Genomic DNA, 25406 nt, shown 5'->3' with positions numbered 1-25406 from the left:
TAAAGCACGTCTGGGTCTGGCCCCAAGCTACATTACTGATATGTTGACCCCCTATGAACCAGTGCACAGCCTTAGATCCTTAGGTGGGGGCCTTCTGGTCATTCCAAAGTTTAGGCTTAAAACTAAAGGCGACGGAGCTTTTGCCATCAGGGCCCCTCAGCTTTGGAACGACCCGCCTGAGGAGATCAGGCTAGCAGAATCAGTATCGTCTTTTAAGTCACTTCTTAAAACACATTTTTATAGACTTGCTTTCATGGGATGTCGTCTCTCCTCTCTCTTCTTTTATTATTTATTATTATTATTGTTTTTATGGTTTCATTGGTAGTACTGTTGTTGTTAGGGATGCTGCGATCCGGATCGAAAATATGCTGCGATCCAGCCAAAACACGTGGATCGGAGCGGATTGCACTGCAGGGGAAAAGTGCGATACTAGCACTGCGATACTAGCACTCCATTCCATAAATCCACTCCAGCTTTTCCATCCAGCACTTCATTGTAACACACGAAGAAGAGAGTGGGTCTGTGTTTGGTGAACTCTGGTCCCTGCAGTTCTATGTTTCACACACAGCAGCAGCACCAGGCTGCCACTAGCAGTAGAGATAACTGACTTTGGAAGTTATGACTTTTTTATTTATGTAACAGATCTCAAACAAAGCCTTCTTTTAAATTTGTTTGATTTTTTTATATTGGCTTTTTCTAATTTGTCTCAGTCACTACAGAAATGTTATTTTATTTATTTTATTTATTGCTATTTTATGTTAAAAATTTAAATATATAATAAATGGCTCAAGTTTTGTCATAATAGCCTACTGTTGTGGACAATTCATCTCTGGAAGTATGTTATTCTCATTTTGATTAATAGCTCTTGATCAAGCCTTTTCTATTATTCCACATTACAAAATAAGTACTAAAAAAAGTGAACCTATTGGTCAGAACAGAGAGATAGAAATATGTGCTGGTATCAGATCGGTATCGGTATCGTATCAGTACTAGGGCTGTGGTATCGGTATTGGATCAAAAGTGAAAAAGTTGGATCGCAGCATCCCTAGTTGTTGTTTCCCTGCTGTTGCTACTCTGTCTGCCTTTGCTATTTGAGCCTTTGAATGCTGCTGCTCTTTTTGTCTTCTTTTTTTTTTAAATTGTTGTTGATCATTCTGGTTTTGCTTTGTTTGTCAAAGCACTTTGTAAATGCTGTTTTTAAAAGGTGCTGTATAAATATTAAATATTAATTAAAGCTGTAAGAAGCGTTGGGCGGGACCTCGGACTCATGCCGTTTTGGCCTCCAGCTCACGTAGACCGTTAAAGACAAAAGTTATAGACGATTTTAGACCCCTCTCCACTCTAGCTCACAGCTGACAATTTCTCCACATTTGCTCATGTTTCAGAGGCACTAGCTCACTTCCTGTTTGATTTAGGTCAGGGGTGTCAGTGCGTGATTTGTAGGTCTTGATGAGACAAACAAGCCATTTTTGGTTTGATCTTTCTACGACATTCCTATAGGCCGCAGTGGCCATTTTAGTGTGTCTAGGTGGTGCTAGAGAGCCCATTTTGGCACTTTTGGGGTTAATTTTTTCATTTTCTGAAATTTTCTTCAGTCCTGACATCCGTGCCAATTTTGGTGAGTTTTTGAGCATGTTTAGGGGGTGAAATTGGGGTTCAAAGAGGCAGCGGGAGAAAGAATAATTAAAGCTGCGAGCAGCGTTGGGCGGGACCTCGCACTCATGCTCATTTCGGCCTCCAGCTCATGCAGACATTGCAAATTATTCGTAAGAGTTGAAATGTCAAGAAAACAAGCAATGTCAAGGGTACGCAAGGTCATTTTTGACAATAGAGGGACTTTATATTACAATATCTTAAAAAATGTATTTAACAGTCATAATCACAAAAGTGGCAACAGTATTATAAGTAATAAAGGCTGTAGTAGTATGTGGGAGATGGAAAACACTGATATATAATGTGTAGATGCTGTTTCAAATGAAGATTCTGCTGCTGCAATCTGTCCTTTAAAGATTGTGAGACACGCACACACACAGGGCTGTGTGTGTGTCTGTGCCTGCAGCAGTTGTCATGACAATTAATGACTTGCCTGCACCTGAGGGGCACACAGAGAGCTCATGAGAGAGCAGATCAGCAAAGGCTGTTTAATATGGGTTTAAAACTTCTCAAACTAGTCCTTCCTGTTCCCAAACCGTGGGTCCAATCGTCAATCTGAAGATATCAGCAGAGAGATACACTTGTTCCGAACGCGTGTCATTTTTTACATTTGTTAAATCAAAATGTGATCACATGTGCAAGTTACAAATGTGTTGCACCTCCAGCTGTTTTCCTGAAATTTCTCCTCTCAGTTTACATGAGAGTCAATGAGAAAAAAATCAGCGCTCCCTTCGCATTGGAGCCACTCAGCAAAAATTTGTACGTGTGAGAGATTCCATGTCAGCATTTCTGTGACCAGGACAAATTTTCCTACGTTTTTTGGTATAAATTGTGTATGTACAGTGAAAATTGGCAGCCAGTTAAAGACAAAAGTTTTAGACAAATTTTAGAGCTCTCTCCACTCTAGCTCACAGCATTATAAACTGACAATTATAAACTGACAATTTCTCCACATTTGCTCATGGTACTTTCAGAGGCACAGATTAAAAACAGTAAAAGATATGAAAAAGATGAAAACATGAGTGAATAGATGAGACCTGTGGCAACATTTGAGAGTTGGAATGGAGTCTGTAGCACAAAGTATGGAGAAGCTGTGCAGGGCAGGGCTCTTGTCATGTACAGAAATTTTGAAGCAGTTAGGATGAAGTATGTGGGAGAGAGAGTTGCTCGAATACGCATGGCGATGCATCAAATATGGCGGCGCCATAACGGCCATGCCCCTTGATATAGAGAAAAGCTTTTAATACCTTTTGATCAGCATGGTCTCAGGATGATCTTTTCATGCGTGTAGGTGAAACTACAGGCAGGGCTCGAGGCAGGAAATTTTCAAGGGGGCGCTATGTTGCCATTTGGCCCCGTCCACATACAACACTGCCAAAATATCAATTTTTTTGCTAGACCAAACGCGTGTGCCAACTTCAGTGAGCTTTTGAATTTGGGAAAGGGGCCAAATTGGGGATTAAATGTTCGTAAGCAGGGCTCAACAGTAAGGATTGCCCGATTGCCTGGGGCAAGTAAAACTTAAGGTCGGGCATGTAAACTAACAACTCACTTGCCCAATTGGGCAAGTTCCTAAAAATAGTAAAAGTTAATAACTAATTGATAAAATAAATGTATTTTAAAATGTGCTCTTCTGCTCTGATGCAGCGGTCTCTCTGCCTGAAGTCACAGGCACACGTAACAATGTCCTGCCCACAGCCCCCATTGATATTATTTTGCGCGACGGACGCTTCATATAATAACATAACAATATACTATTTATGGTGTTATGTCATTGTGTCATTTCTGTCTCTACATGGTCATGCGTTAACAATTCTCCTCTGCTCTCTGTATCGCGCACGCAGAGTTCTGCCACACACACAGGTGAGCACGCTAGAGTGGCTCGGGCCGCATTTTCCTGACCAAACCTGACCACGAGCCCGGTGTAGTTTGTCAGTTGACATAGTTATTGTTATGGACAGTGTGTAGCCTAAATAACCATCAACAGACTGCTGTTACGCACAGACAAACACGCTGCTCTGCGAGCAGCGTAGCACGGCACTCATGCTGAGCTTGTGTTGGGTTCAGGCGTTTTCACATAAATAACAACTTCCAGCACTTAAATAGGTCATAGCACAAAACAGCAGCATGTCAAGTGACTTTTTACTTTTATTATATTCAATACAACTGTATGTTCCTAAATCTTGAGACACCTCATATGTAAGCTAGACAGACATTTCACCTGCTCATTACTGTGCACACATGTACTGTATGTACTTATTCCTAAAGAGCCCTTTTGGTGCCAGTAGATACATAGAAACATCCCAGCAGGCTGTGCTTTGCAAGCATACAAAAAAGTTTCACACATGTGAAAATTATTTTTCATGCGTGTGCTTCACCTCCACTGCTACAACTCCATCCTAGGGGAAACACTGCTGTGTGTGTTTTGTGCAACAGGTGGATGTGGTAGTCTACCGGTAGAGTAGAGAGAGAGCTAAATAGCATTGAAGTACAGTAGAGCAGGGCAGAGAGATGGAAGCAAAATATATTAAACCCGGTGTTAATACAGCAGAACTGGAGAGAGGGGTGAAAAATAAATAGAGGTGGGCATGTGCGCAAAATTATAGACGGAGAATGATTGACAAATTTTTCACTTTAAGCCCTGACACTGTCATATTTGAGTAGGAAGTAAGCTACAATACATGACATGTGTTGTTTTAATTAATAAATACAGTGTGAATGAAGATTACATAACATAAAAATAACTGCAGTCTTTGTTAATTGATAGCCGTTTAAATTAAACAGTTTTTATAGGGCAAGTAAAAACTGACTTCAGGCAAGTAGATCTCTGACCAACTTGCCCAACCGGGCAAGTGAAAAAAGACCTTAGCGTTGAACCCTGGTAAGAATAATAATAAATAATAATTAAAGCTCCAAGCAGCTGTGATCGGGCCCTCGCTCTCCCATTCCACTGCGGGGGGCCAGCAGCACGCATAACTGAAGCAGTTATATGAGTAAGACCAATATTGCCACGCAGATGTGTTCAGGGGCAGACCATGATCACACAATTGTGGCCAATAAGAACAATGCATGATGGAGTTATAAGGACTTGATATTCCATGACGAAGGATCGAAAGTCGCCATGGCCAGCCTGTCACATGACAGCACACTGTGTCAGTGTGCAGATTCATAAAATTAAGAAATATGTGGCCACAAAATGTAGTTGAGTATAGGGTTGATGTTTATCAATATAAAAACTACGGCATTTCCTGTTTCCACTAAGTGAGTATGAGAACAGGAGGCGTGCAGGGCGGGGCTCTTGTCATTTACAGAAATTTTGAAGCAGTTAGGATTAAGTGAGAGAGAGTTGCTCAAATATGCATGGCGATGCATCAGATATGGCAGTGCCATAGCGGCCACGGCCCTTGACATAGAGAAAAGCTTTTAATACCTTTTGATCAGCATGGTCTCAGGGTGATCTGTACCAAATCTGAAGTTGATTGGACAAAATCTGTAGGAGGAGTTCATTAAAATATAAAGTTGTGGAAATCTCAAAATCGCCACCAAAATGAAAAGTTTGAATCAAAATGGGCGACTTCCTGTTTGGAGTAGACCATTGGCGGCAGAGACTTTTTTGTGCGTCTGGACAACATACACATATGTACAAATTTCCATCTTCCTTCTCCAAAAAACCCCAATGGGAAGGGGTTTTTGAAAATTTCAAGGGGGCGCTATAGATGCATTTCGTCCCCCCCATGGGCGATGCCCCTATCAGATGTAAGAGCTCGCCATTCTTGACCTGTGTATCAATTTTCATGAGGAGATGAGGTCCGTGAAGCCATCAAAAAGCCAAACGTATTTAGTGGCGAGGGATCGATAGTCACCACGCCGCCATACGGACACCATTAGACGTAGCTTCACAGCATTCATAAGGTAGCTTCAAGAACTTGTTCTGCATACATTAGAAGAAGAATGAAGTTGATGCAGTCAAGTTTGTGGCATCAGTACATGTTAAAGTATAAACTGGTCACTTCCTGTTACCACCGGGGGCTGCTATGAGTAAGATGGGATACGGGGGCTGTGGCGCCACACGAGAAGGGAGAAAAAACCTGGCAGGAGCGAAAAAACACAATGTTTTGTTCATCCACCAGGGACACTGGGAGTGTAACTAAATGTGTGCAGGTGTGTCCAGGGGCGGACCCTCATCACACGTGAAGTTTCGAGCAAATCGGACAATGTCAATGTATAATAGGGCATTTCCTGTTTCCACAAGGGGGCGCCATGAGCGAGATTGCTTACGAGCATATTGAGGCGTTGAGGGCGGGGCTCTTATCATGTACAGAAATTTTGAGGCAGTTTGGATGAATTATGTGGGAGAGAGAGCTGCTTGAATATGTATGGCGATGGATCAAAAATGGCAGCGCCATAGCAGCCACGCCCTTTGACCTACAGACATGCAGAGCACAACTTTTGATCAGCATGGTCTCTGGATGATCTGTAAAAACTTTGAAGTCAATTGGATGAGTTTGTTAAAATACAACATGTGGAAATCATGCCAAAATGACAAGTCAAAATCAAAATGGCTGACTTCCTGTTTGGAGTAGACCATTGGTGCCAGAGACTTTTATGTGTGTCTGGACAACATACACATGTGTACCAATTTTCATGTTCCAACTCCAAAAAAAATCCTCTGGGGAGGGGTTTTTGAAAATTTCAAGGGGGCGCTATAGAGGTATTTTGTCCCCCCCATGGGCGGCGCCCCTATCAGATGTAAGAGCAGAAGCCATCAAAATGCCAAACGTGTTCAGTGGCGAGGGATCGATAGTCGCCACACCGCAATAAGGACACCATGAGACGTAGCTTCACAGCGTTCATAAGGTAGCTTCACCAACTTGTTCTGCATGCATTAGAAGTGAAATGAAGTTGATGCAGTCAAGTTTGTGGCATTAGTACATGTTAAAGTAAAAACTGGCCACTTCCTGTTACCACCGGGGGGCGCTATGAGTAAGATTGGATATTAACATATCGGGGCATTCGGGGTAGAGCCATCATCATGTCCAACAAGTTTGAAGCTGCTGAGATCAAGTATGTGGGTGGGAGAGCCGTTCAAAATTTGATGGCAAGAAAACAAAAAGTCACCAAAATTTGTCACGCCCTAGCGGCCACGCCCCTTGACATAGAGGAAAAGCTTTTAATAACTTTTGATCAGCATGTTCTCAGGATGATTTGTACCAACTTTGAAGTCGATCGGACGAAATCCCTAGGAGGAGTTCGTTCAAATTTAAGTTGTGGAAATCACCGTAACGAAAAAATTCAAAACAAAATGGCTGACTTCCTGTTGGGATTTTGCCATGACTTTAAGAGACTTTTTTGTGCGTCTGGGTATGATACATGTGTATACCAAATTTCGTTTGCCTACGACAAACTAACCCCAATGGGGAGGGGTTTTTGAAAATTTGTAGGGGGCGCTATTTCGGCATTTCGCCTCGACCATGTGCAGCCGCCCAAAAATATCAAATTTCGGATGTGGCCGGACGAATGTGGAAAGTTAAAAGTATTTTGATATTTGGGAAAGGGGCGAAATTGGGACTCAAAGTCAGGTAAATAATAATAATAATAATAACAATTAAAGCTGCAAGCAGCGTTTGGCGGGACCTCGCACTCGCGCCCGTTTCAGCCCCCAGCTTATGTCGTCACTGTGAATTATTTAGAAATATCAAACATGTTGCCACAAACATCAGAAAATCCTTACAGAGCTGAACGTTTTGATGTTTGAATGCTTTCTGTAGCTGTAGGTATGGATAAGTGATGTCACAATATGCAAATTAGATGAGTGAATTTATTCCCATCAGATTCCTCGTCCTTTATTTTGAGGAAGAGACAATAAAAACAACACAAAACAAAATAAATTTACTGTGTAAATATGTTGAAAATGTTGTTTTACTGAGATGTATGAAATCCAATATGTTTGCCGCCTAATGACATCACAGTATGCAAATTAGATAAGTTAATTTACTCCCATGACAAACTTCGGGTCATGATTAATAGTTTTCTCATTTACAGTATGCCTTTATCTCTCACCACTTTGAAGCCCCAGCCTTTTGAAATGTTGAAATGAAAATGGAATTTTTTTTTGCTCAATAAACTCTGGCACCTAAAGGGTCAAAATGGAGATTCTGCCCCTGTCATATCTGCATGTAAGATTTAGACACACACACACATCATGTTTCTGTGAGTTTGTGTGTGACAGCGGTTGCCATGGTGATGAAGTAGGTGCACCTGGCAGAAGAGCAGAGAGAGAGAGAGAGACAGAACACAGAGAGACCTGTTTTAGTGGAGATTTAACTCCTCGAAGAAGTTCTTCCCATTCCCAAACCGTTGGTCCAATCATGAAAAAAATGTGTTGATGAGAGAGATAAAGTTATACAGAAGATCTGTTTAGCAGCAGTTGAGCTGTCATATGTGCGTCTTTAAAGCCGATAAAATAAACGGTGTAGGAGGAGATGTGTTTTTTTTAAGAGCACGTTTGAGGTGAAATCTTACTTTGAAAGGTCAAATAGCTCACTTCCTGTTGGAATTAGGTCATGGGTGTCAACGCGTGATTTGTAAGTCAAACACACCAGTTTTGGTTTGATCTTGATACGACATTCCGACGGGCTGCAGTGGCCAGTTTAGTGCACCTATGTGGCGCTAGAGAGCCCATTTTGGCACTTTAGGGATTAATAATGTGTATTTGCTGTTTGAAATGAAGATTCTGCTGCTGTAATCTGTCCTTTAAAGATTGTGAGACACACAGACCAGAGAGCCCTGTGGCTGTGTCTGTGTGTGCAGCCGTTGTCATGGCGATTAATGATTTGCCCGCACCTGAGGCAGACACAGACACCTCAGGAGAGCAGATCACCAAAGGCTGTTTATAATGGGTTTTAACTCCTCGAACAAATGCTTCACATACCCAAACCGTTGGTCCAAGCAAGAAAATAAAGTGATTTTGAGAGACAGCCACGTCTCGTGAACGCACGTGTCGCGTTTTATATTTCTCGAGTCAAAAATGTGGTCAGGGGAGCGAGTTTAAAATGTGTTGCACCTAAGCTGTTTCCAGAAATTTCTCCTCAGAGTTTACATGGGAGTGAATGAGAAAAAAATCGGCACTCCCTTCGCTTTGGAGCCACTCAGCAAAAATGTGTACGTGTGAGAGATTCCATGTCAACATATCTGTGAGCTGGACAAATTTTCCTACGTTTTGTGGTATAAATTGTGTATGTACAGTGAAAATTGTGGCCATGGCAGCGAGTTAAAGACAAAAGTTTTAGACGATTTTTAGAGCCCTCTCCACTCTAGCTCACAGCATTCCGTGCAATACACACCCATTGTAAAGTGAGAATTTCTCCACTTTTGCTCATGGTACTTTGAGAGGCACAGATGAAAAACGGTAAAAGATATGAAAAAGATGAAAACATGAGTGAATAGATGAGACTTGTGGCAACATTTGAGAGTTGGAATGTAGTCTGTAACACAAAGTATGGAGACGCTGTAAATGCTAGAAAAAGTCCTAAGATTGGTCTCTTTCTCCCCCCTGCTGCCATTCATTTCCTATGGGACACCTTTCAAATCTTACTTTGAAAGGGCAAATAGCTCACTTCCGGTTGGATTTAGGTCAGGGGTGTCAGCGCGTGATTTTTAGGTCTTCATGAGACGAACACGCCACTTTTGGTTTCATGTTTCTACAACGTTCCTACAGGCCGTGGCGGCCATTTTTGTGTGCTTAGGTGGCGCTAGAGAGCCCATTTTGGCACTTTCGGGGTTAATGTCATGATTTTCTAAAATTTTTCACCGGTTCTGATGTGCGTGCCAATTTTGGTGAGTTTTTGAGCATGTTTAGGGGGTCAAATTCCAGTTCAAAGAGGCGGCGGGAGAAAGAATAAAGAATAATAATAAACGGAGCAAAAACAATAGGGTCCTCGCCTTTGGCGAGGACTGCTCTGTTTCAGCCCCCAGCTTATGTCGTCACTGTGAATTATTTAGAAATATCAAACATGTTTCCACAAACATCAGAAAATCCTTACAGAGCTGAACGTTTTGATGTTTGAATGCTTTCTGTAGCTGTAGGTATGGATAAGTGATGTCACGATGTCAACATTTGTGCAAATCCTGTGATAACTTTTGGTCACAATGTAGTCAGGCTTACATACACCAAGTTTGGAGCCATTCTGATTAAATTTGTAGGACAAGTTCGTTAATTTACAAGCCCTGGAAATGGGCAAAAATGCACAAAAGTGGCACAAGTAAATTCAAAATGGTGGACTTCCTGTTGGGTTTGGAGCATGGCTCCAAGAGGCTTTTTTGTACGTGATAGAGTGTTATAGGTGCCCACCCAAGTTTCATACATGCAGGTCAAACCAGCTTTGGGGGCTGTTTAATTGAAATATTCTAGGGGGCGCTGTTGAGCCATCTTGGTACATCAAAGCACAAAAATCACATCAGACAACAGGACGTGCAACCTGTGATGTGAATGCCAGGTTTGGTGAGTTTTCAAGCATCCCTTGTCCCTTCAAAACAACATTGTGTTTAATGGCGAACAAGGCGGCGCCACGGTGACAGCGTTTGATGAAAACTGAAAAGCTTCATTTTTAAGCATCATCAAGGTCTAAGGACTTAGACCAGCAAGGTTGAGGTGGGTCTGATTAATCTGCTAGAAGCGGGACATCAAAGAATGTATAAAGTAATTTTCTGTTGCCAGTAGGTGGCGCTATGGCGGTGATTCAAAATTCCTCTGTAGATGTGTTCAGGGCTGGACTGTCATTATATGTGTGAAGTTTTGGCAAGATATTCCCACGTGGAGTCAAGTTACAGCAACGTTTATCATCACGGCGAAACATCAAAGTTCGCTGCCAGGCTGTGGCCACGCCCTTCGATGAAAACTCACAGTTTCCACAATAAAACGTCATCAACGTCTTATGACTTTTTTCACCAAGTTTGAAGTGGATCTGGTCAAGTCTGTAGGAGATGTACATTAAAGTCTAAAACATGACATTTCCTATTGCCAGTAGGGGGCGCTATGTTTATCTGTAATTATTGACATGTAGATGTGTTCAGGGCGGGACTGTCATCAATCCTGTGAAGTTTGGGCAAGATTGGACCATGTATGCTGGAGTTATGAACTACTTCCTGTTTAGTGGCGAGACCCCTAAGTTTGACGCCATCCCACAGTCACACGCATTGACGCAAACTCAAGCTTTTGATAACTTTTCATCCTCAACGTCTTGGGGTGGGACAGACCATGGTTTGAAGTCGATCGGATGAAATCTCTAGGACTAGTTCGTTCATTTAGGACCCCTGGAAATGGCCAAAAATGCATCAAAATTGCACAGTAAATTCAAAATGGACGACTTCCTGTTGGGTTTAGAGGAGGCCTCCAAGAGGCTTTTTTGTACCTCTGCCTGCCTTTGGCCGAGGTCCCTTATAATAAATGTCCCAGAAACAATAGGGACCTCTGCCTTCAGCGGATGTCCCTAAAAATATATTACCACATACAAAACCTATTCTTATCGGATGCTGCTGTAGGCCTCCGTATGCTGAATCCTTCAAAGATGTGAAGCATGATTGACAAAGTTGTGAAATTTACTTACTGGGAGACATTCCATATCAGTGTACATGATAATGTGTCATCACCACATTGCATAACATTTCTAAATTTATCAACTTTACTTTTTAAAAAAGTCATTAAAACGGTTGCCCATCCAGATTGTATGAATGAGAGAGATGTATTTGATTTCCTACCCGTTATTTTATTTAGTATTCAGGGTTTTTAAAACCTTCGCCAAACTTGGCCCATTATGAGAGCCAATCAGCCCTGCCCCATCCACAAACATATATGTTAATCAGTGACCCAAAAATGAGCGGTAAACTGGAGCTGGTAATTTCTGCTAATGATCATCGCTGTTAACAACTTACTTGCTATATTGGCTATATGCTTGTATGTCATTTCCAGTAATCATCTCAATATAAAACATGTTTTCTATTAATTAAGTACAAATGTAAGAAGACAGTAAGTACTCACTCATCTTTTCAGTGTTTTCATCTCAAGTATTATCTTGAGAGCACAGCTGATATCTTACGTGGTTTGTTTACATAAGCACACAGCTGATATGCACATCTGTAGCATCATGAAAACAAACCAGTGTACCTATTTAGTAGATTCAGAGTGGACAGAGAGAGGCTTGCTGTTAGGACACGGTGTTAGGCCTACATATTCTCAGAGGGAAATATTTCTACTGGACATTATGACCGAAGAGATTTAAATATTGGACTGTAACAGCCAGATAATGGAAAGCCTGAGCGCAGCAGCACTGATGATAAAGCTGCTTGCTGTGTGAGGGACGGAAAGACAGGGAGAGAGATGTGGAAGGTGAGTGATTGCACAATGTTTCTGTAGCCTATTAATAACTGACACAGAGCATTGTTTGGTCGCTTAATGACCCGCCTGCCCAGTGCGTGGGTATCTGTCCAGCATGTATTTACAACTTAAGTTGTTTGTACTTTTATTTTAAGTCTGTCCTGTATTTCAATGTGTAGGACCCCAGGGAGACCAGAGGCACATTCATGTGCCTTTAATAGGTATTCTTGAATAAACAATGGCCAAAATTTGGCCTGCAACAGACAATATAAGTCTTGTTTTTAGCCCAGCCAGTTGCGTGAAATGCCTTTTTGCCATGTGGTTTTGGTGACAACTTGCAGTGCCCACCAGCTGGTTAAGAGGTGTGAGAAGTCAGAGATCAGTGAAAGATTTTGTGAAAATATGTTTTAAAATATTTAATATAAGATTAGCTGCAGGCAGCCAGGCAGACTGACAGATACACACACACACACACACACACACACACACACATAACCAAATGCATGATCCCCTCCAGACTTATGCCTGGCAGAGATAACAATGGGTTTAAGATATTTCACTTCCTGTTTCTATAACGTAACCCAGTACTATCCGATTGTGTGTTGTTCAGGGTTCATCTTGATCTCCAATCCATTCCTGCTGGGTTCCCAACCATTCTGGGTCAGACAATGTCTAAAATCCTACCCTCAGAAGCCCAATGTCTGCAACCTGGACATGCACATGTCTCCCTCTGAAACCCAGGACATCTGGGGCAAGAGTGTTCGTAGCCTCAGGTGAGACAGTTTTTACTCGATCTTTCTCCGAGCCAGTTAACTGTTGGTATTACTGTATTTAGTAGGTTTGGTTACTGAAACCCGTTCCTATACAATCAGTACTTACTGGACCGAATCACAATGCAGATTTCGGAGCCTCATTTCAGTGTCAGAAGTGTGTGGTCTTGGAGGGAGGGAGGAGGGAGTCTCTTTTAAGACATTTATAGTTGTATTCAGCTTTCTCTGTTTTTTTTTTTGTCTTTAAGATGCAAAGCATTTCTTGCGTCAGCCTTTTCAGTTAATTTCAATCTGATCCTCGGATCCGGTATCGGCACCAATCACGTTATTTTTACAAAATCGGAATTGTTAATAAAGATCGGTAGGAATGAAAACAACAAAAATGGTCAGGTTTTTCATCTATGTTGTTCATTGTTGCTTCTGCTTGCCAATGTATTGTAACCGAGCATCCTGGGTTTGCCTAACTGAGTGCAGCTAATGAGCAATAAACAGACAGGAGTCGAGGAACAATTTGTTTACAATTCAGGATTTGTTCACATTTTGTGCTGCTGAACCACCGATAAGCTTTATAAAAAGCAAACCTTATGGGACAACTTGGATGCATTTTTTTTTTCTTTCTTAATGCTTTACAAAGTATCGGATCGGACTCATATCGGACTTGGTTTCAAAATAAAGGACTCGGTATTGGATTGGATGCAAAAAAAAAATGTGATCGGGACATCCCTAATTTCAATCTTTGACAGTTAAGCTTCCAGTTTTTCCAGCAGTGTATATCAGCTGGTAGCTTTTTTAGATAATGCAGTTCAGCTTCCAATTCTGCCAGTTTTAGACTGTATGTTTTATCCCCTGGATACAGACACACAGCGGATTCTGATTCTTTCTACCTGTTTCTGATTGGTGCTTCTTTCTCTTTTTCCCTGTCTCTGTCTCTGCCGGTCTGTCTGTATCTCCCACTCTGTGTCTGTCTCTGACTGCTTTTTTAAATAGTGTGCTTTTTTTTGTAATAGCTGTATAGCTATTAGTAAAGCTAAGTAGTGAAGCAGTAGGTAACTTTTGTTTTGGTAAATATGACAAGAAGTTAGCATTTCTTCTCTCAGCCCTTTTAGATGGTTCATTTCACCTTCCAGCTTTTCTAGTAATGTCTTATTGCATTTAGCTTCTCTGGGAAATGGACCAACCAGGTAACAGGAGCTTACCGTAGTGGCTCTGATGTTGGTTGGATTTTCAAAAATAAAAGCCCCCAGATAGTAACAGGGGTTTACTGGGGACCTTGGACAAGGCAGGATTTTTTTTTTTTAAATAAAAGCATCCAGATATTAACAGTAGTTACCCAGAGGACATGATGTCCATGATTTCCTAAAACCATTTGAAATGTGGACTCATCAGACCACAGCACACTTTTCCACTTTTTTTCTAGTGATGTCACTTGAGTCAGAGACTGTTGGGTCTAAGGACTTACAATTAAGGAAAAGAAAAACAATTTGGGATGTGGAGCTACACTGGCCACTACAACCATAACACACTTGAATCTCTTGATTGAACTGTTGGCAGTTGAGTTGTACCTTGGGTACTGTAGACGCCAGATTTTAACAAGGGACAAGAATGCATCAGATAAAAGATGATAAATCATTTTTTAAATAATTTTTTTAACTGTCTATCATGAGTCTGATCATGTGATAGGAGTGCAATACTAAAATCGTGAAGTCCTTTAAGCATGTGTCTACATGTGTAGTGACAGTGTACTGATGGTCCTGGTTCCTATAAGCCTGCCTCTGTAAGTATCCTGTTTGATCCCATCCACAGTTATGCTTCCTCTGGAAAGAGAGAACCTAAGACTCCACTTGACAGGCTGCGCTGGGTCACTCTGGGATATCATTACAACTGGGATACCAAGGTAAGCACACATTATGCTTGTTAGGTAGGTGGATGTCGAGTTGTAAATGCAGAAATGAACACCAGTATTCTGGTCATAAATATACAATTTATCACTCTATTTGCATTACCTTCTATTCATATATTTCACATCTCAATTTTATTTAGTTTGTTTGTTTTTTTTACCCGCTGACCCTGAGGCCATGCACTGACATCACACTTTCAAGTGATACACCCATACTCAGTGGCAAAACCAACTGGGAAAGTTAAAGGCTATTGCAAGCACAGTCACTGCTCTATGGATGTTAAAATGGGGCCAGAAATCAAGACCCCGACACATCAATCAATTAATCAATCAATCAATAATTTTTTTTGTCACACAAAATCAAAAAGATACAGTTCCAGTGAAATGTAATCCTGTTCATTTAAAAAAAAAAAGAAAAAAAAAAGTGTACTAATGAATATAAGTGTATGCAGCGCCAAGATCAGGCCCTCGCTGATGTGGACTCCAAGGTACTTGAAGCTATCTTCCCTCTCCACCAAGAACTTGTTGATATTAAGCGGAATATAGTTTCCTCTCTGCTTCTTCCCAAAGTCCACTAGTATCTCCTTAGTTTTGCTGACGTTCAGGAGTACGTTGTAATCCTGACACTAGAGGGTCAGGTCCTCTACTCAATTCAGGTAGGTCTTTTCATTGTTATCTGTCATCAGGCCCACCACAGCTGTCATCCTGTTTTTTGTCCATTTACACTGTTTTTGGATGATGCTTTTATTTTGAAAGATTTGGCTAAAAGTCTCATTGTTTTTGCAAAGACTTCTTGTTGTCTTTGGACAAGTTTGTAAGAATCAGTCGAAATAATAAAATTGTGTTATTTAATGTTTCACAGTCACAGCAACATATCAACATTGCTTTACTTGTGCAACGCTACAATTGTTTTGCCTCTGCACCAGTGATAGCCGTGGCCGGAGGCATTATGTTTTGGGGTCAAAATTCACTGTGACCTTGCATCCGTTTCATTCTTGTGAATGCGATTTTTCAAAAACAATGTAGAGGAATTTCTTCAAATTTGGCACAAACATCCACTTGGACTCCCGAATAAAGTGATTTAAAATTTGGTGGTTGAAGGTCAAAGGTCAAGGTCACTGTGACCTCAAAAAACATGTTTTTGGCCATAACTCAAAAATTCATATGTCAGTTATGACAAAATTTCACACAAATGTCTAAAGGTCAAAGGTCAACTTCACTGTGACATCATAATGTTCTGCAAAAATACTGCAAAATATTACTCAGTGTCATATCTCAGGAACACATTAATTTTGGATGCCCACCTCAAAACTGTTGTGATTGTATAGATCATATGTGCTGTCGGGGGAAGATGTGTGTGAAGCATCCATGTATTCATAGATGTGGATGTAAACTGTAAGAGAAACTGACTGATGGGCAGAGGCATACAAAGGCAAAGTGGTAATTCTAGTTTCCTTTGTTGTTGTCATTTTCATTCACAGACTTACTCTGCCAACAATCACAGTCCTTTCCCATCTGATCTCCACTCGCTGTCCTGCCAAATAACAGCTGCCTGTGGGTTCCTGGGATTCAACGCAGAAGCTGGAATCCTTAACTACTACCGATCTGATTCATCTCTGGGAATCCACGTGGATGAATCAGAATTAGATCACAGCCGACCACTGCTGTCATTCAGGTGAGAGGGGAGAACAGTCTTCCACACTGCTGAGGAAGGAATTCCTCTACACAAGGGTTTTAGAATGCCAGTGCTGTCATTTTGTTTATTTTTTTGTTTTATTGTATCAGCAAGGACATTGCAATGTGGGGAAAAAAGTCCTCATTGCACTGTTAACTACATAAAAGTATTCCAACATCCTTACTGTATATCTTGTGTTATTTTCTGATAGTTTTGGACAGTCAGCCATCTTCCTCCTGGGAGGCACCCGCAGAAAGGACCCCGTCACTGCTATGTACATGCACAGTGGGGATGTGATGGTGATGTCAGGACAGAGCCGTCTCCTTTACCATGCTGTCCCACGCATTGTTCCTGCACCCAAGGGACATAGAGCTTTAGAGACAGAAGGCTGCAGCCTGGCTTCATCCCTACAGGACAGCACTGTGGTGGAGCCTGTGTCTGTGGAGGACTGGGCGGTGTGCTCCAGGTACATCCAGAGCTGCAGAGTGAATGTGACTGTCAGACAGGTGCTTGGGCCTGGACAGAGCTTCCCAGGAACATCCTCTTCTCACTCAAGAACTGATGCAGTCCACACAGTGGGGTACCACGACAGAGCAGCAGATGGAGAGAGCAGGAAGAGAAAGAGTAGTAGCAGCTGTGACTCTGTTGATACTACAGAGACATGACAGACCTCCTGCTGTTATACTTTCCTTGAGTCATTTGCATCTGATCCCAGAGTCTTCCTATGCAGAGATATTGTATAAATTGTTTTGCTAAAAAGCAGAAGCCACTTCACATGTGCTGTTAATATTTTGGCTGGAATTGGAGTTACCATTTGTCCATACGAACTGTTTAATTGGAACAGGAAGGTCAATGCACCCTCTATGGGACTTTATACATTGTCCTCCAACTTTTGGACAATGGTACTGAAAATAGTCAGTCAAATGTAGAGCGATGACTCAGTCAATCTAGGGATGCACCGATTTTGAAATTCTGGGCCAATACTGATGTTTAGATTAAGAATTTGGCTGATACTGATGCTGATGTTTTTATATTGTTGTTTATTTTGTTTTTGTTGTTATTTATCCCCCCTTGTACGCCAGGGAAACAAAGGAATCTAAAATTAAAAAAAATAACTGAACTATTTTAAAGTCATTAAGCCCTTCATTACAGTACCTTTGAACGAGCACAAATGTAATCAGATACCTTTAAAATAATCTTTTACATGAAAAACATCTTTTTTTTTAAAAAAAAACTGCTTCAAAACTATTTTTCCTATGCACAATATATCATACTCCCCTCTCCAATATCTGTTTGATATTGCCGTGAAAACACCAACAAATTTATCCTTCAAACAGCTGTATTTATTCAAGTTTACTGCCAAAAACTACATTTTACAAGATTACATTTAACATATGATGAGATCATTTACCATCGGCCAATACTCATTTTTACTGAAGAGAGCTTGAACGCATCATAGTGTAACTCAATGCAATCTCTGTCAGCCGTTAGTTGTGTCCACCGGCTGCTTAGTGGTAAGAATAACTAGCTCTCCTTCTTCCAATTTCAAAACAGATTTGTTGTTCGAAATGTAGCATCATCAGGGAAACAATAGGGTGCATTCCCTGATGTGACGATAGCCAGTTTACTGCGTCATTTCATCCTGATGGCGTCGTGGGGAAGATCTCTGTTAGTCACACATTTTCTGTTGTCCCTGGGATGATGGGACACCGACTGGTACTCGCCATCTCGTCACACAGGAGTGAGATCACAGAGCCCATTTGCCAGTCATTGTATTCTTCTTGTACCTGCTCAACAGAAAAACATTGGTCACTGCCATCAATGAACATCATCTTCTTTGCCGATAGGCCAGTGGCAGTCAACAAGGCAAATAACGGCCAATACCGACATTCAGCCAATAAATCGATGCATCCCTTCTTAAATCCAGCTGATTCTGTTTCATTGCTGAGGACCAGACTGAATAAAAACAAAATAAATAATACATTTTATTTATAATGCCCATTTCATCAAAAGATCTCAAACAGACCCAGATGGCTGCTGTACAGGCCTGCCAGAGTGTCAACAGGAAGATACACAGTATCTTGATTACGAAGAATTTGTCACCAAATTTTATATAGTTATGAAATTTCTAACATTTGGACTATTTATGTTAATGCGTACATTTGCACTCAAATTAAAGCTGACAGTCAGAATCCAGAATTAGTGGGGCGGCATAGCTAAACTATCGTTCATTTTGTGATGAAAGCACCAAATTTGGTACACTCATTGCTGAATATATGTTGAATGAATCTGGATATTGGGGCATCACAAATTTTAATTCTGAGGACTGTGGCAGCCATTTTCAAAAATGGCTGCCAGTGGTTACTGGCATGGAATGCTTTGTCTATCCTATAGCTGCTGTTTCATGTTTTTAGTGCCACAAATATAATTTAGGGGCATATTAAAGTGGAAGAAGCTTTATTTAAATGTAATAGAACAGAACATGAGCTTTTTAAAACATTTTATTAGCTTCTCATTCGCAGTTTACGGCCTCCTCTTTGGCTTGTCTTCCTTTGTTGCTCCTTAAAAAGCAAAAAATGAAAATATTTTTAATCACTTCCCAGATGATGTTGTTAGACTCATTTTCAGTACAGTGAATGTACAAAATAAATAGAACACCTACCTTGTACTTTGAGTTATGAAAGATATTGTCAGCCCTCACATTCTCCCTCACAGAAGCAGAGGCCTGTGCACCGAAGAGCAGTCTTCTTCAACCTGCAGAGCTTTCTGCAACCACTCTTGCAGCCACAAGAGATCAGCTCACGACAGGATTTTGATGCCTGTGGCAGTGTCGTCCAGTGGGGTTCAAACATTCCTTCATAATTTTACAATGTCTTACTCTCCCACACTCAGCTCTGCCACTGCTACATGTTCCAAGCTAACTACCTAGCTTAACTAGTTAGCTTTGCTAGCTTGTGAATTTACTTTTCCACTGAGGCCCATATTGTTTTTCTCTTTAGCCTTTACCTATGATGTTCAAAATGTGTACATCCTAAAAATAACATTTTATTACATAGTTATTACAGTTGAAATAATTCATTCAAATGAACACAATAAATTTGTGCTCTAGGGAAAGGATCAGCACTCAGTGAATAACCTCCTAAGCCCTATGATACGCTATTTTGGCAAGGCTTAACTATACAGACCAGTGAGCAGTGATAATAAACATGTATTTGGGGTCATCAGGTGGGAACCTCCTTTCATTAGTGTTTCGTCTAGTTGGTCCCACGACACCTCCAGGAGGCTAGACAGTGATCTCTGACATCTCAGAGACACTCCCCTAATGCCAGCTCTCATTGCTCCCTGCACCGACCCAATAACCTCCTTTACCTTACTTACACATGGCTTTCTCAGCCCAAACAGCACTGCCACCTTCAACCAAACCCAGGCTCTGTACATGCGAGCTCCAGGTAGAGACTGTGCTGATAGTACCTTTCCTAACACACCTTACTTACGCATGGCTTATTCAGCCCAAACAGCACTGCCACCTTCAACAAACCCAGGCTCCGTACATGCGAGCTCCAGGTAGAGACCGTGCTGACACTACCTTTCCTAGCACATTCACCATACTCTATTTCACATGCTACATAGCATAACACCAATATAAGCTTAAGTTGAAATAGATAAATAAACTCACATGATCAGCAAACACACTCACCTTGCAGCATGGTCTCAAACAAAAGGGATTCAAATAGGCCACTCCCACACTTAAATAACCTTCCTCTTCCTGGATTTTCTCCTGAGAGGACTGATTGGTGGATCTCTCCACCTCATCTCAAAGAGTTATGTACCCTGCTTAGTAGTTCCCCCTGCTGGCCCCCAACTGACATTATTTCTTCTGTTATAGATCCATTGGCTAGCTCTGGCTGCTTCATCTGACATTTCCTTCACTGTCTTCCTCAAACTCTGTCCCCGCACTCCGAGTTCCCCCAGGAGTGAGACACCTGATCTTGCTATGAATCCCCTACACCCCACTTCCACTGGCCAAATCCTAGTTTTCTATCCTCGCTGCTCAGCTTCTGCTCCTAAATCTGCATATCTAAGCATTTTTCTTTCATAGGCTTCTTCCACTGAGTCTTCCCAAGGAACTGTCAGCTCAATGAAATAAACTATCCGTTGACTCACTGACCACAACACTATGTCAGGCCTCTGCTTGGTACAAACTATTTCCTGGGGAACAACAAGCTTTCCCCCTAAATCTACTTGCATTTCCCAATCACAAGCACCTTCTAGGCGGCCACACCCTTGCCTCCTTACTAACTTATCCCTTCTGTATTTCTCTCCCTCACGGACAAACTGAGTTACTAAACTCCTATCCTTAATACCTTCTGAATTCACCTGTCTTCGTTTCCCTTCGATGCCTGCAGCTAAACTTTTCAACACCTGGTTATTTCGCCATGTATATTGTGACAAGCTAACTTTACAGCCTGACAAAATATGCTTTAAGGTTGCGGTACCTGAACACAGTGGGCATGATGGGTCCCCATTTACCCACAGTTTTAGGTTCTGGGGGGTTGGTAACACATCGTACGTAACCCCCTACCAGGAATCTAATACGATTCTCCTCCATATTCCACAGGTCCCTCCAATTAAGCTTCCTCTTCTCTACACTTTCCCAATTCAACCACTGTCCCTGCATAGCCTGGGCCACTACCTTTGCACCCCTTAATATCGCCTCCTGTCTACGTATCTGTTCCACGACTAGCTTTCTTCTGTCTTTGAGACCTGCTTTATTCCATACCGGTTTGCCTGAGCCAAGCCCCAGGCCTCCCCGGCCAAACTGAAAATTACCTACAATCTCTGCATGTCTAAGAGCTGCCTCTGCCTCCTGAACTGCCGATCTTGGGTTCCACTTCCTCCCCTTGGTTGGATTTGGAACCACACTCCTAACTACCACGTCCTTACTCCCAGATAACAAGAGCTCTGTCCTGACCTTGGTACATTTAAATTCCTCTGTTAAACTAGATACTGGCAGCTGAAGTATCCCTTTTCCATACAATGCAACACTACTTAGGCACCTAGGAGCACCCACCCACTTCCTAATATAGGAGCAAACTGACCTTTCAGTTCTCTCCACGACAGATATTGGAATTTCATAAATTGACAATGGCCACATTAATCTAGGATATAGCCCAAATTGCAAACACCACAACTTCAACTTTCCTGGAAGTTCTGATTTATCTATTCTAGCCAATCCTTCTGCCACATCTTAATCTCTCTAAATTTCACCACCTGTTCCTCATCATTCAACTCCACATTGTACCACCTACCTAAGCTCTTTACTGACTTTTCCCTAATTGTTGGGATTTCCTCATCATCTATGACAAACTTCCTATCACTTAACTTCCCTCTATGTAATAAAATGTTTACCTTGATGGACAGTCCACTGCACTGCTTGTTGCAGGAAGCAACTGCCGCTGGATGGCAGTTGGCTGGCAGTTGGTTAGCTGGCTTGTAGTGGTGGTGGCATAGAAAGTGTTTGAGACACTGTGAGTGTGTCTAACTGTATTTTTTGGTCGGTCGGTCCACAAAGCTTTTCTTGAATAATTCAAAAAGTACTTGACCAAAAATGTTCGAAATTTGCATACTGCAAGTAGAGACCATGAGTAACTATGCCAGAAAGAATGACGAGGATTCATTCATAGGTGGCGCTATACTAAGCATTTCAAAATGAAAATTTTGCTTTTCTTGAGGTTGTGTGTATGCATGTTGTGTGGATGCATACATGTATGAGGTCGCAGCTATTGCGAATTTGCACGTTCTTAATTTGATGTGAACTGTGAGTGTGTCTAACTGTATTTTTCTTAATTTAATACATATTTACATTTTTAAAATCTTTTGATTTTGATTAAATATTTTGATTAATTTTATTGAATAAATGGTTGCTACGGCAACTAGGGTGCGTTTTTGCGATGCCCTAATATCCAGATTTGTTTCAAATACATCCACCAACACATGTACCAAATTTTTTGCTTTCATCACAAAATAAACGGTTGTGATATATTGACCTAAGCCACCCCACTAAATGTGCTGCTGTTACTGAGAAATCTGGTTTCTTTGCAAATGTTTGTTTTGCATTGTTTGTTTGTTTTCTGTAGAGGACTTTCTAAATTCATACATTATCAGTTGATATATTATCAGTATTTTTTGATTGAGGCTGGGGACCCGGTACAGCAGGGCCTTTTGAATAAGTGTCTTTTTTGACAGGGGTCAGTCAAAGACTGTTTTTTTTCTTATGTTAACAGTGCAGCTAAGTGGAATTACAATGATGTTTTAGAGTGTAAAAAATAGCATTTGTGGAACTCCTAAACAAACTTTAGTATGCAAAGATAATTTGTCATTAACTGAAATCGACAGGATAAATAAGATTTAAACCAACTTAGTGCTTAGTTCCAGTGTCTGCAGCAGAATATGACGGTTAATTGTGTGAAATGTGGCACTTAGATCTAATAAAACAAGTACAGAGACGAGTCCTTTGAAGCAATCAGAAGATCATTTACAATTTTTACTAGTGCTGTCTCTGTGCCCTGATGCATTCTAAATCCTGATCTCCACTCGCTGTCCTGCCAATTAACGGCTGCCTGTGGGTTCCTGGGATTCAGCGCAGAAGCTGGAATCCTTAACTACTACCGATCTGATTCATCTCTGGGAATCCACATGGATGAATCAGAATTAGATCATAGATCATCGAGAATAAGAATTTTCTTATGTTAACAGTGCAGCTAAGTTGAATTACAGTGATGTTTTAGAGTGTAAAAAATAGCATTTGGTCTCGTGTATGGAATATGATGCAGATTTGGTGTGTTCATGAGTGATTGAATTACAAAACAAGAATTTGTGTAGGGCTCCTAAAAAGCTAGAAATGGCCTTACTAGCTGGTGTATCTACTAGACATGATGCATCTGCCATAGGGGGAGGCATGTTGCCAAGGACAAAATGTGGTGGAGAGAACTTATTGCAGCTTTTTGTCTCAAAGGAGGAAGAGGACCAAGGGAGTTAAGTATTGGTTAGCGTTAGTACCATGATTTATTGCAGACTTTGACTCCTCATAGTTAGCATTACAGTACTAGGCTACTAATTGTGATGACAGACATAGCTTTATTCTATATAGCGGGCATTCGTGCCAATAAGCAGTTAACAAGTTATAGACAGGGCTCCAGGAAAGCCACTCAGCCTTGCAGCAAATTTTTCCTAGTGGCCACTGACACATCGAAAACTGTTGACGGGACCCCTCAAACTGCAGCAAGATTAATTATGAATCTTTCAATTCTGAATTCTTGAGCCATGGAGGTTTTATACTTGTAAAATGTAACTTGAGCTGAGAAAAGCATTATAAAAATCTGTAATGTAAGCAAAATGTAAAGTCAATAAGCTAAGCAGGAACTCATGGGCGGGGCCAGCAGGAGAAATACTAATGCATATATGTAGTGGGCCGCATACTGCGGATGCTAGAAAACTTTTTTGGTATACACACAAGGCAAGCAAGTCCACTGGAATGAGTAGGTGCCATTTTGCTGTCTGGTATGTTATTCAGATCTGTGGTTGTAGACTGCACATGGAACAAATACCTGTTACTTTCAGGTAGCTCTCAATGTATTCATCTCTCCCAAAAATTTGAAAGGAATTGGTGTTTAACTAAACTGGAAGAATCTCGTTTAGTCTGGAAAGACGGTCTTAAAAAGTATGTAAGGGCCTTCCGCAATGCCAGAGCAAACTATTACTCAGCATTAATAGAAGAAATTAAGCACAACTCTAGGTTTCTTTTCAGCACTGTAGCCAGGCTGACAGAGAGTCACAGCTCTATTGAGCCTTGTATTCATTTAGCTCTCTGCAGTAATTATTTTATGAGCTTTTTTAATGACAAAATTCGAACTATTAGAGGCAAAAATCATGACCTCTTGTCCTCACACAGTACCAATCTGCCTTCAAACACAGGGAACATAAACTTAACAAAATATTTGGATTGCTTCTGTCCGATTTCCTTTCTGACCTCAATGATTTCTTCATCTAAATAATCAACGTGTCTCTTAGACCCCATCCCAACTTCTCAAAGAAGTCTTACCTTCAGTTAACACTTCTATATAAGACATGATCAATATGTCTTTATTAAAAGGTTATGTACCACAGTCTTTTAAGGTAGCTGTCTACTAAAAAAGCTCCCCCTGGATCCAGAGGTGTTAGCCAACTGTCGACCCATATCTAATCTTCCCTTTCTTGCAGTGCATCAGAGCACAGAGACAGCACTAGTAAAAATTGTAAATGATCTTCTGATTGCTTCAGACAAAGGACTCGTCTCTGTACTTGTTTTATTAGATCTAAGTGCCACATTTCACACAATTGACCGTCATATTCTGCTGCAGAGACTGGAACTTTTAATTGGCCTTAAAGGTTCTGCGCTAAGTTGGTTTGAATCCTATTTATCCTGTCGATTTCAGTTTGTTCACGTTCATGACGAATCATCTTAGCATACTAAAGTTTGTTTTCGGAGTTCCACAAGGTTCTGTGCTCGAACCAATTCTGTTCACTTTATGCTTCCCTTTGGTAACATCATCAGATATCACTCTGTAAACTTCCATTGTTATGTGGATGATACACAATTATATCTATCAATAAAGCCAGACAAAATGGATCAATTAACTAAACTTAAAGCATGCCTTAAACACAGGGCCGGCCCAAGCCTCCATAGGGCCCTAAGCAAAATTTGATTTTGGCGCCCTCTATTACTGCCAATAATACTGATTATTGATCATTCACACACCTACTGTAAGTTATTTCATGTTCTACTCTGTCATTACGGATACACTTGTAAAACTAGATGTGAGAACTTTTTGTTGTAGTTAGATTGTAATCCACAGTGATTACGGCCATGGAAGCAGACAGCAGATTTGAAAACTTTCAATCAATATTTGGCAAAGTCAGCAACTCCCCCTACTGGCCACACAGAGAATCAATACATAAAACCTCAAAGAGCAGCCTGGCATGTTTAACCCATTTATGGTT

General features: G+C 41.1%; 1 protein-coding gene across 1 annotated transcript in view; it reads left to right on the top strand.

Moving 5' to 3' along the window:
* alkbh1 (alkB homolog 1, histone H2A dioxygenase) overlaps positions 1-17487 on the top strand; it is a 43127-nt gene extending 25640 nt beyond the window's left edge. Inside the window, exons 3-6 of the mRNA XM_033643557.2 lie at positions 12636-12798; positions 14599-14689; positions 16174-16367; positions 16579-17487. Of these exons, the coding sequence (XP_033499448.1) occupies positions 12636-12798; positions 14599-14689; positions 16174-16367; positions 16579-17032 (902 nt within the window). The 3' untranslated portion in view covers positions 17033-17487. The remainder of the gene's footprint in view (positions 1-12635; positions 12799-14598; positions 14690-16173; positions 16368-16578) is intronic.
* Positions 17488-25406: the final 7919 nt, after the last annotated feature.

This window comes from Epinephelus lanceolatus, chromosome 15 (genome assembly GCF_041903045.1).
Source record: "Epinephelus lanceolatus isolate andai-2023 chromosome 15, ASM4190304v1, whole genome shotgun sequence".
NCBI classification, from domain to species: domain Eukaryota; kingdom Metazoa; phylum Chordata; class Actinopteri; order Perciformes; family Serranidae; genus Epinephelus; species Epinephelus lanceolatus.
Note: the sequence above shows the minus strand (reverse complement) of the source record. Positions and strands in the feature narration are given on the sequence as shown.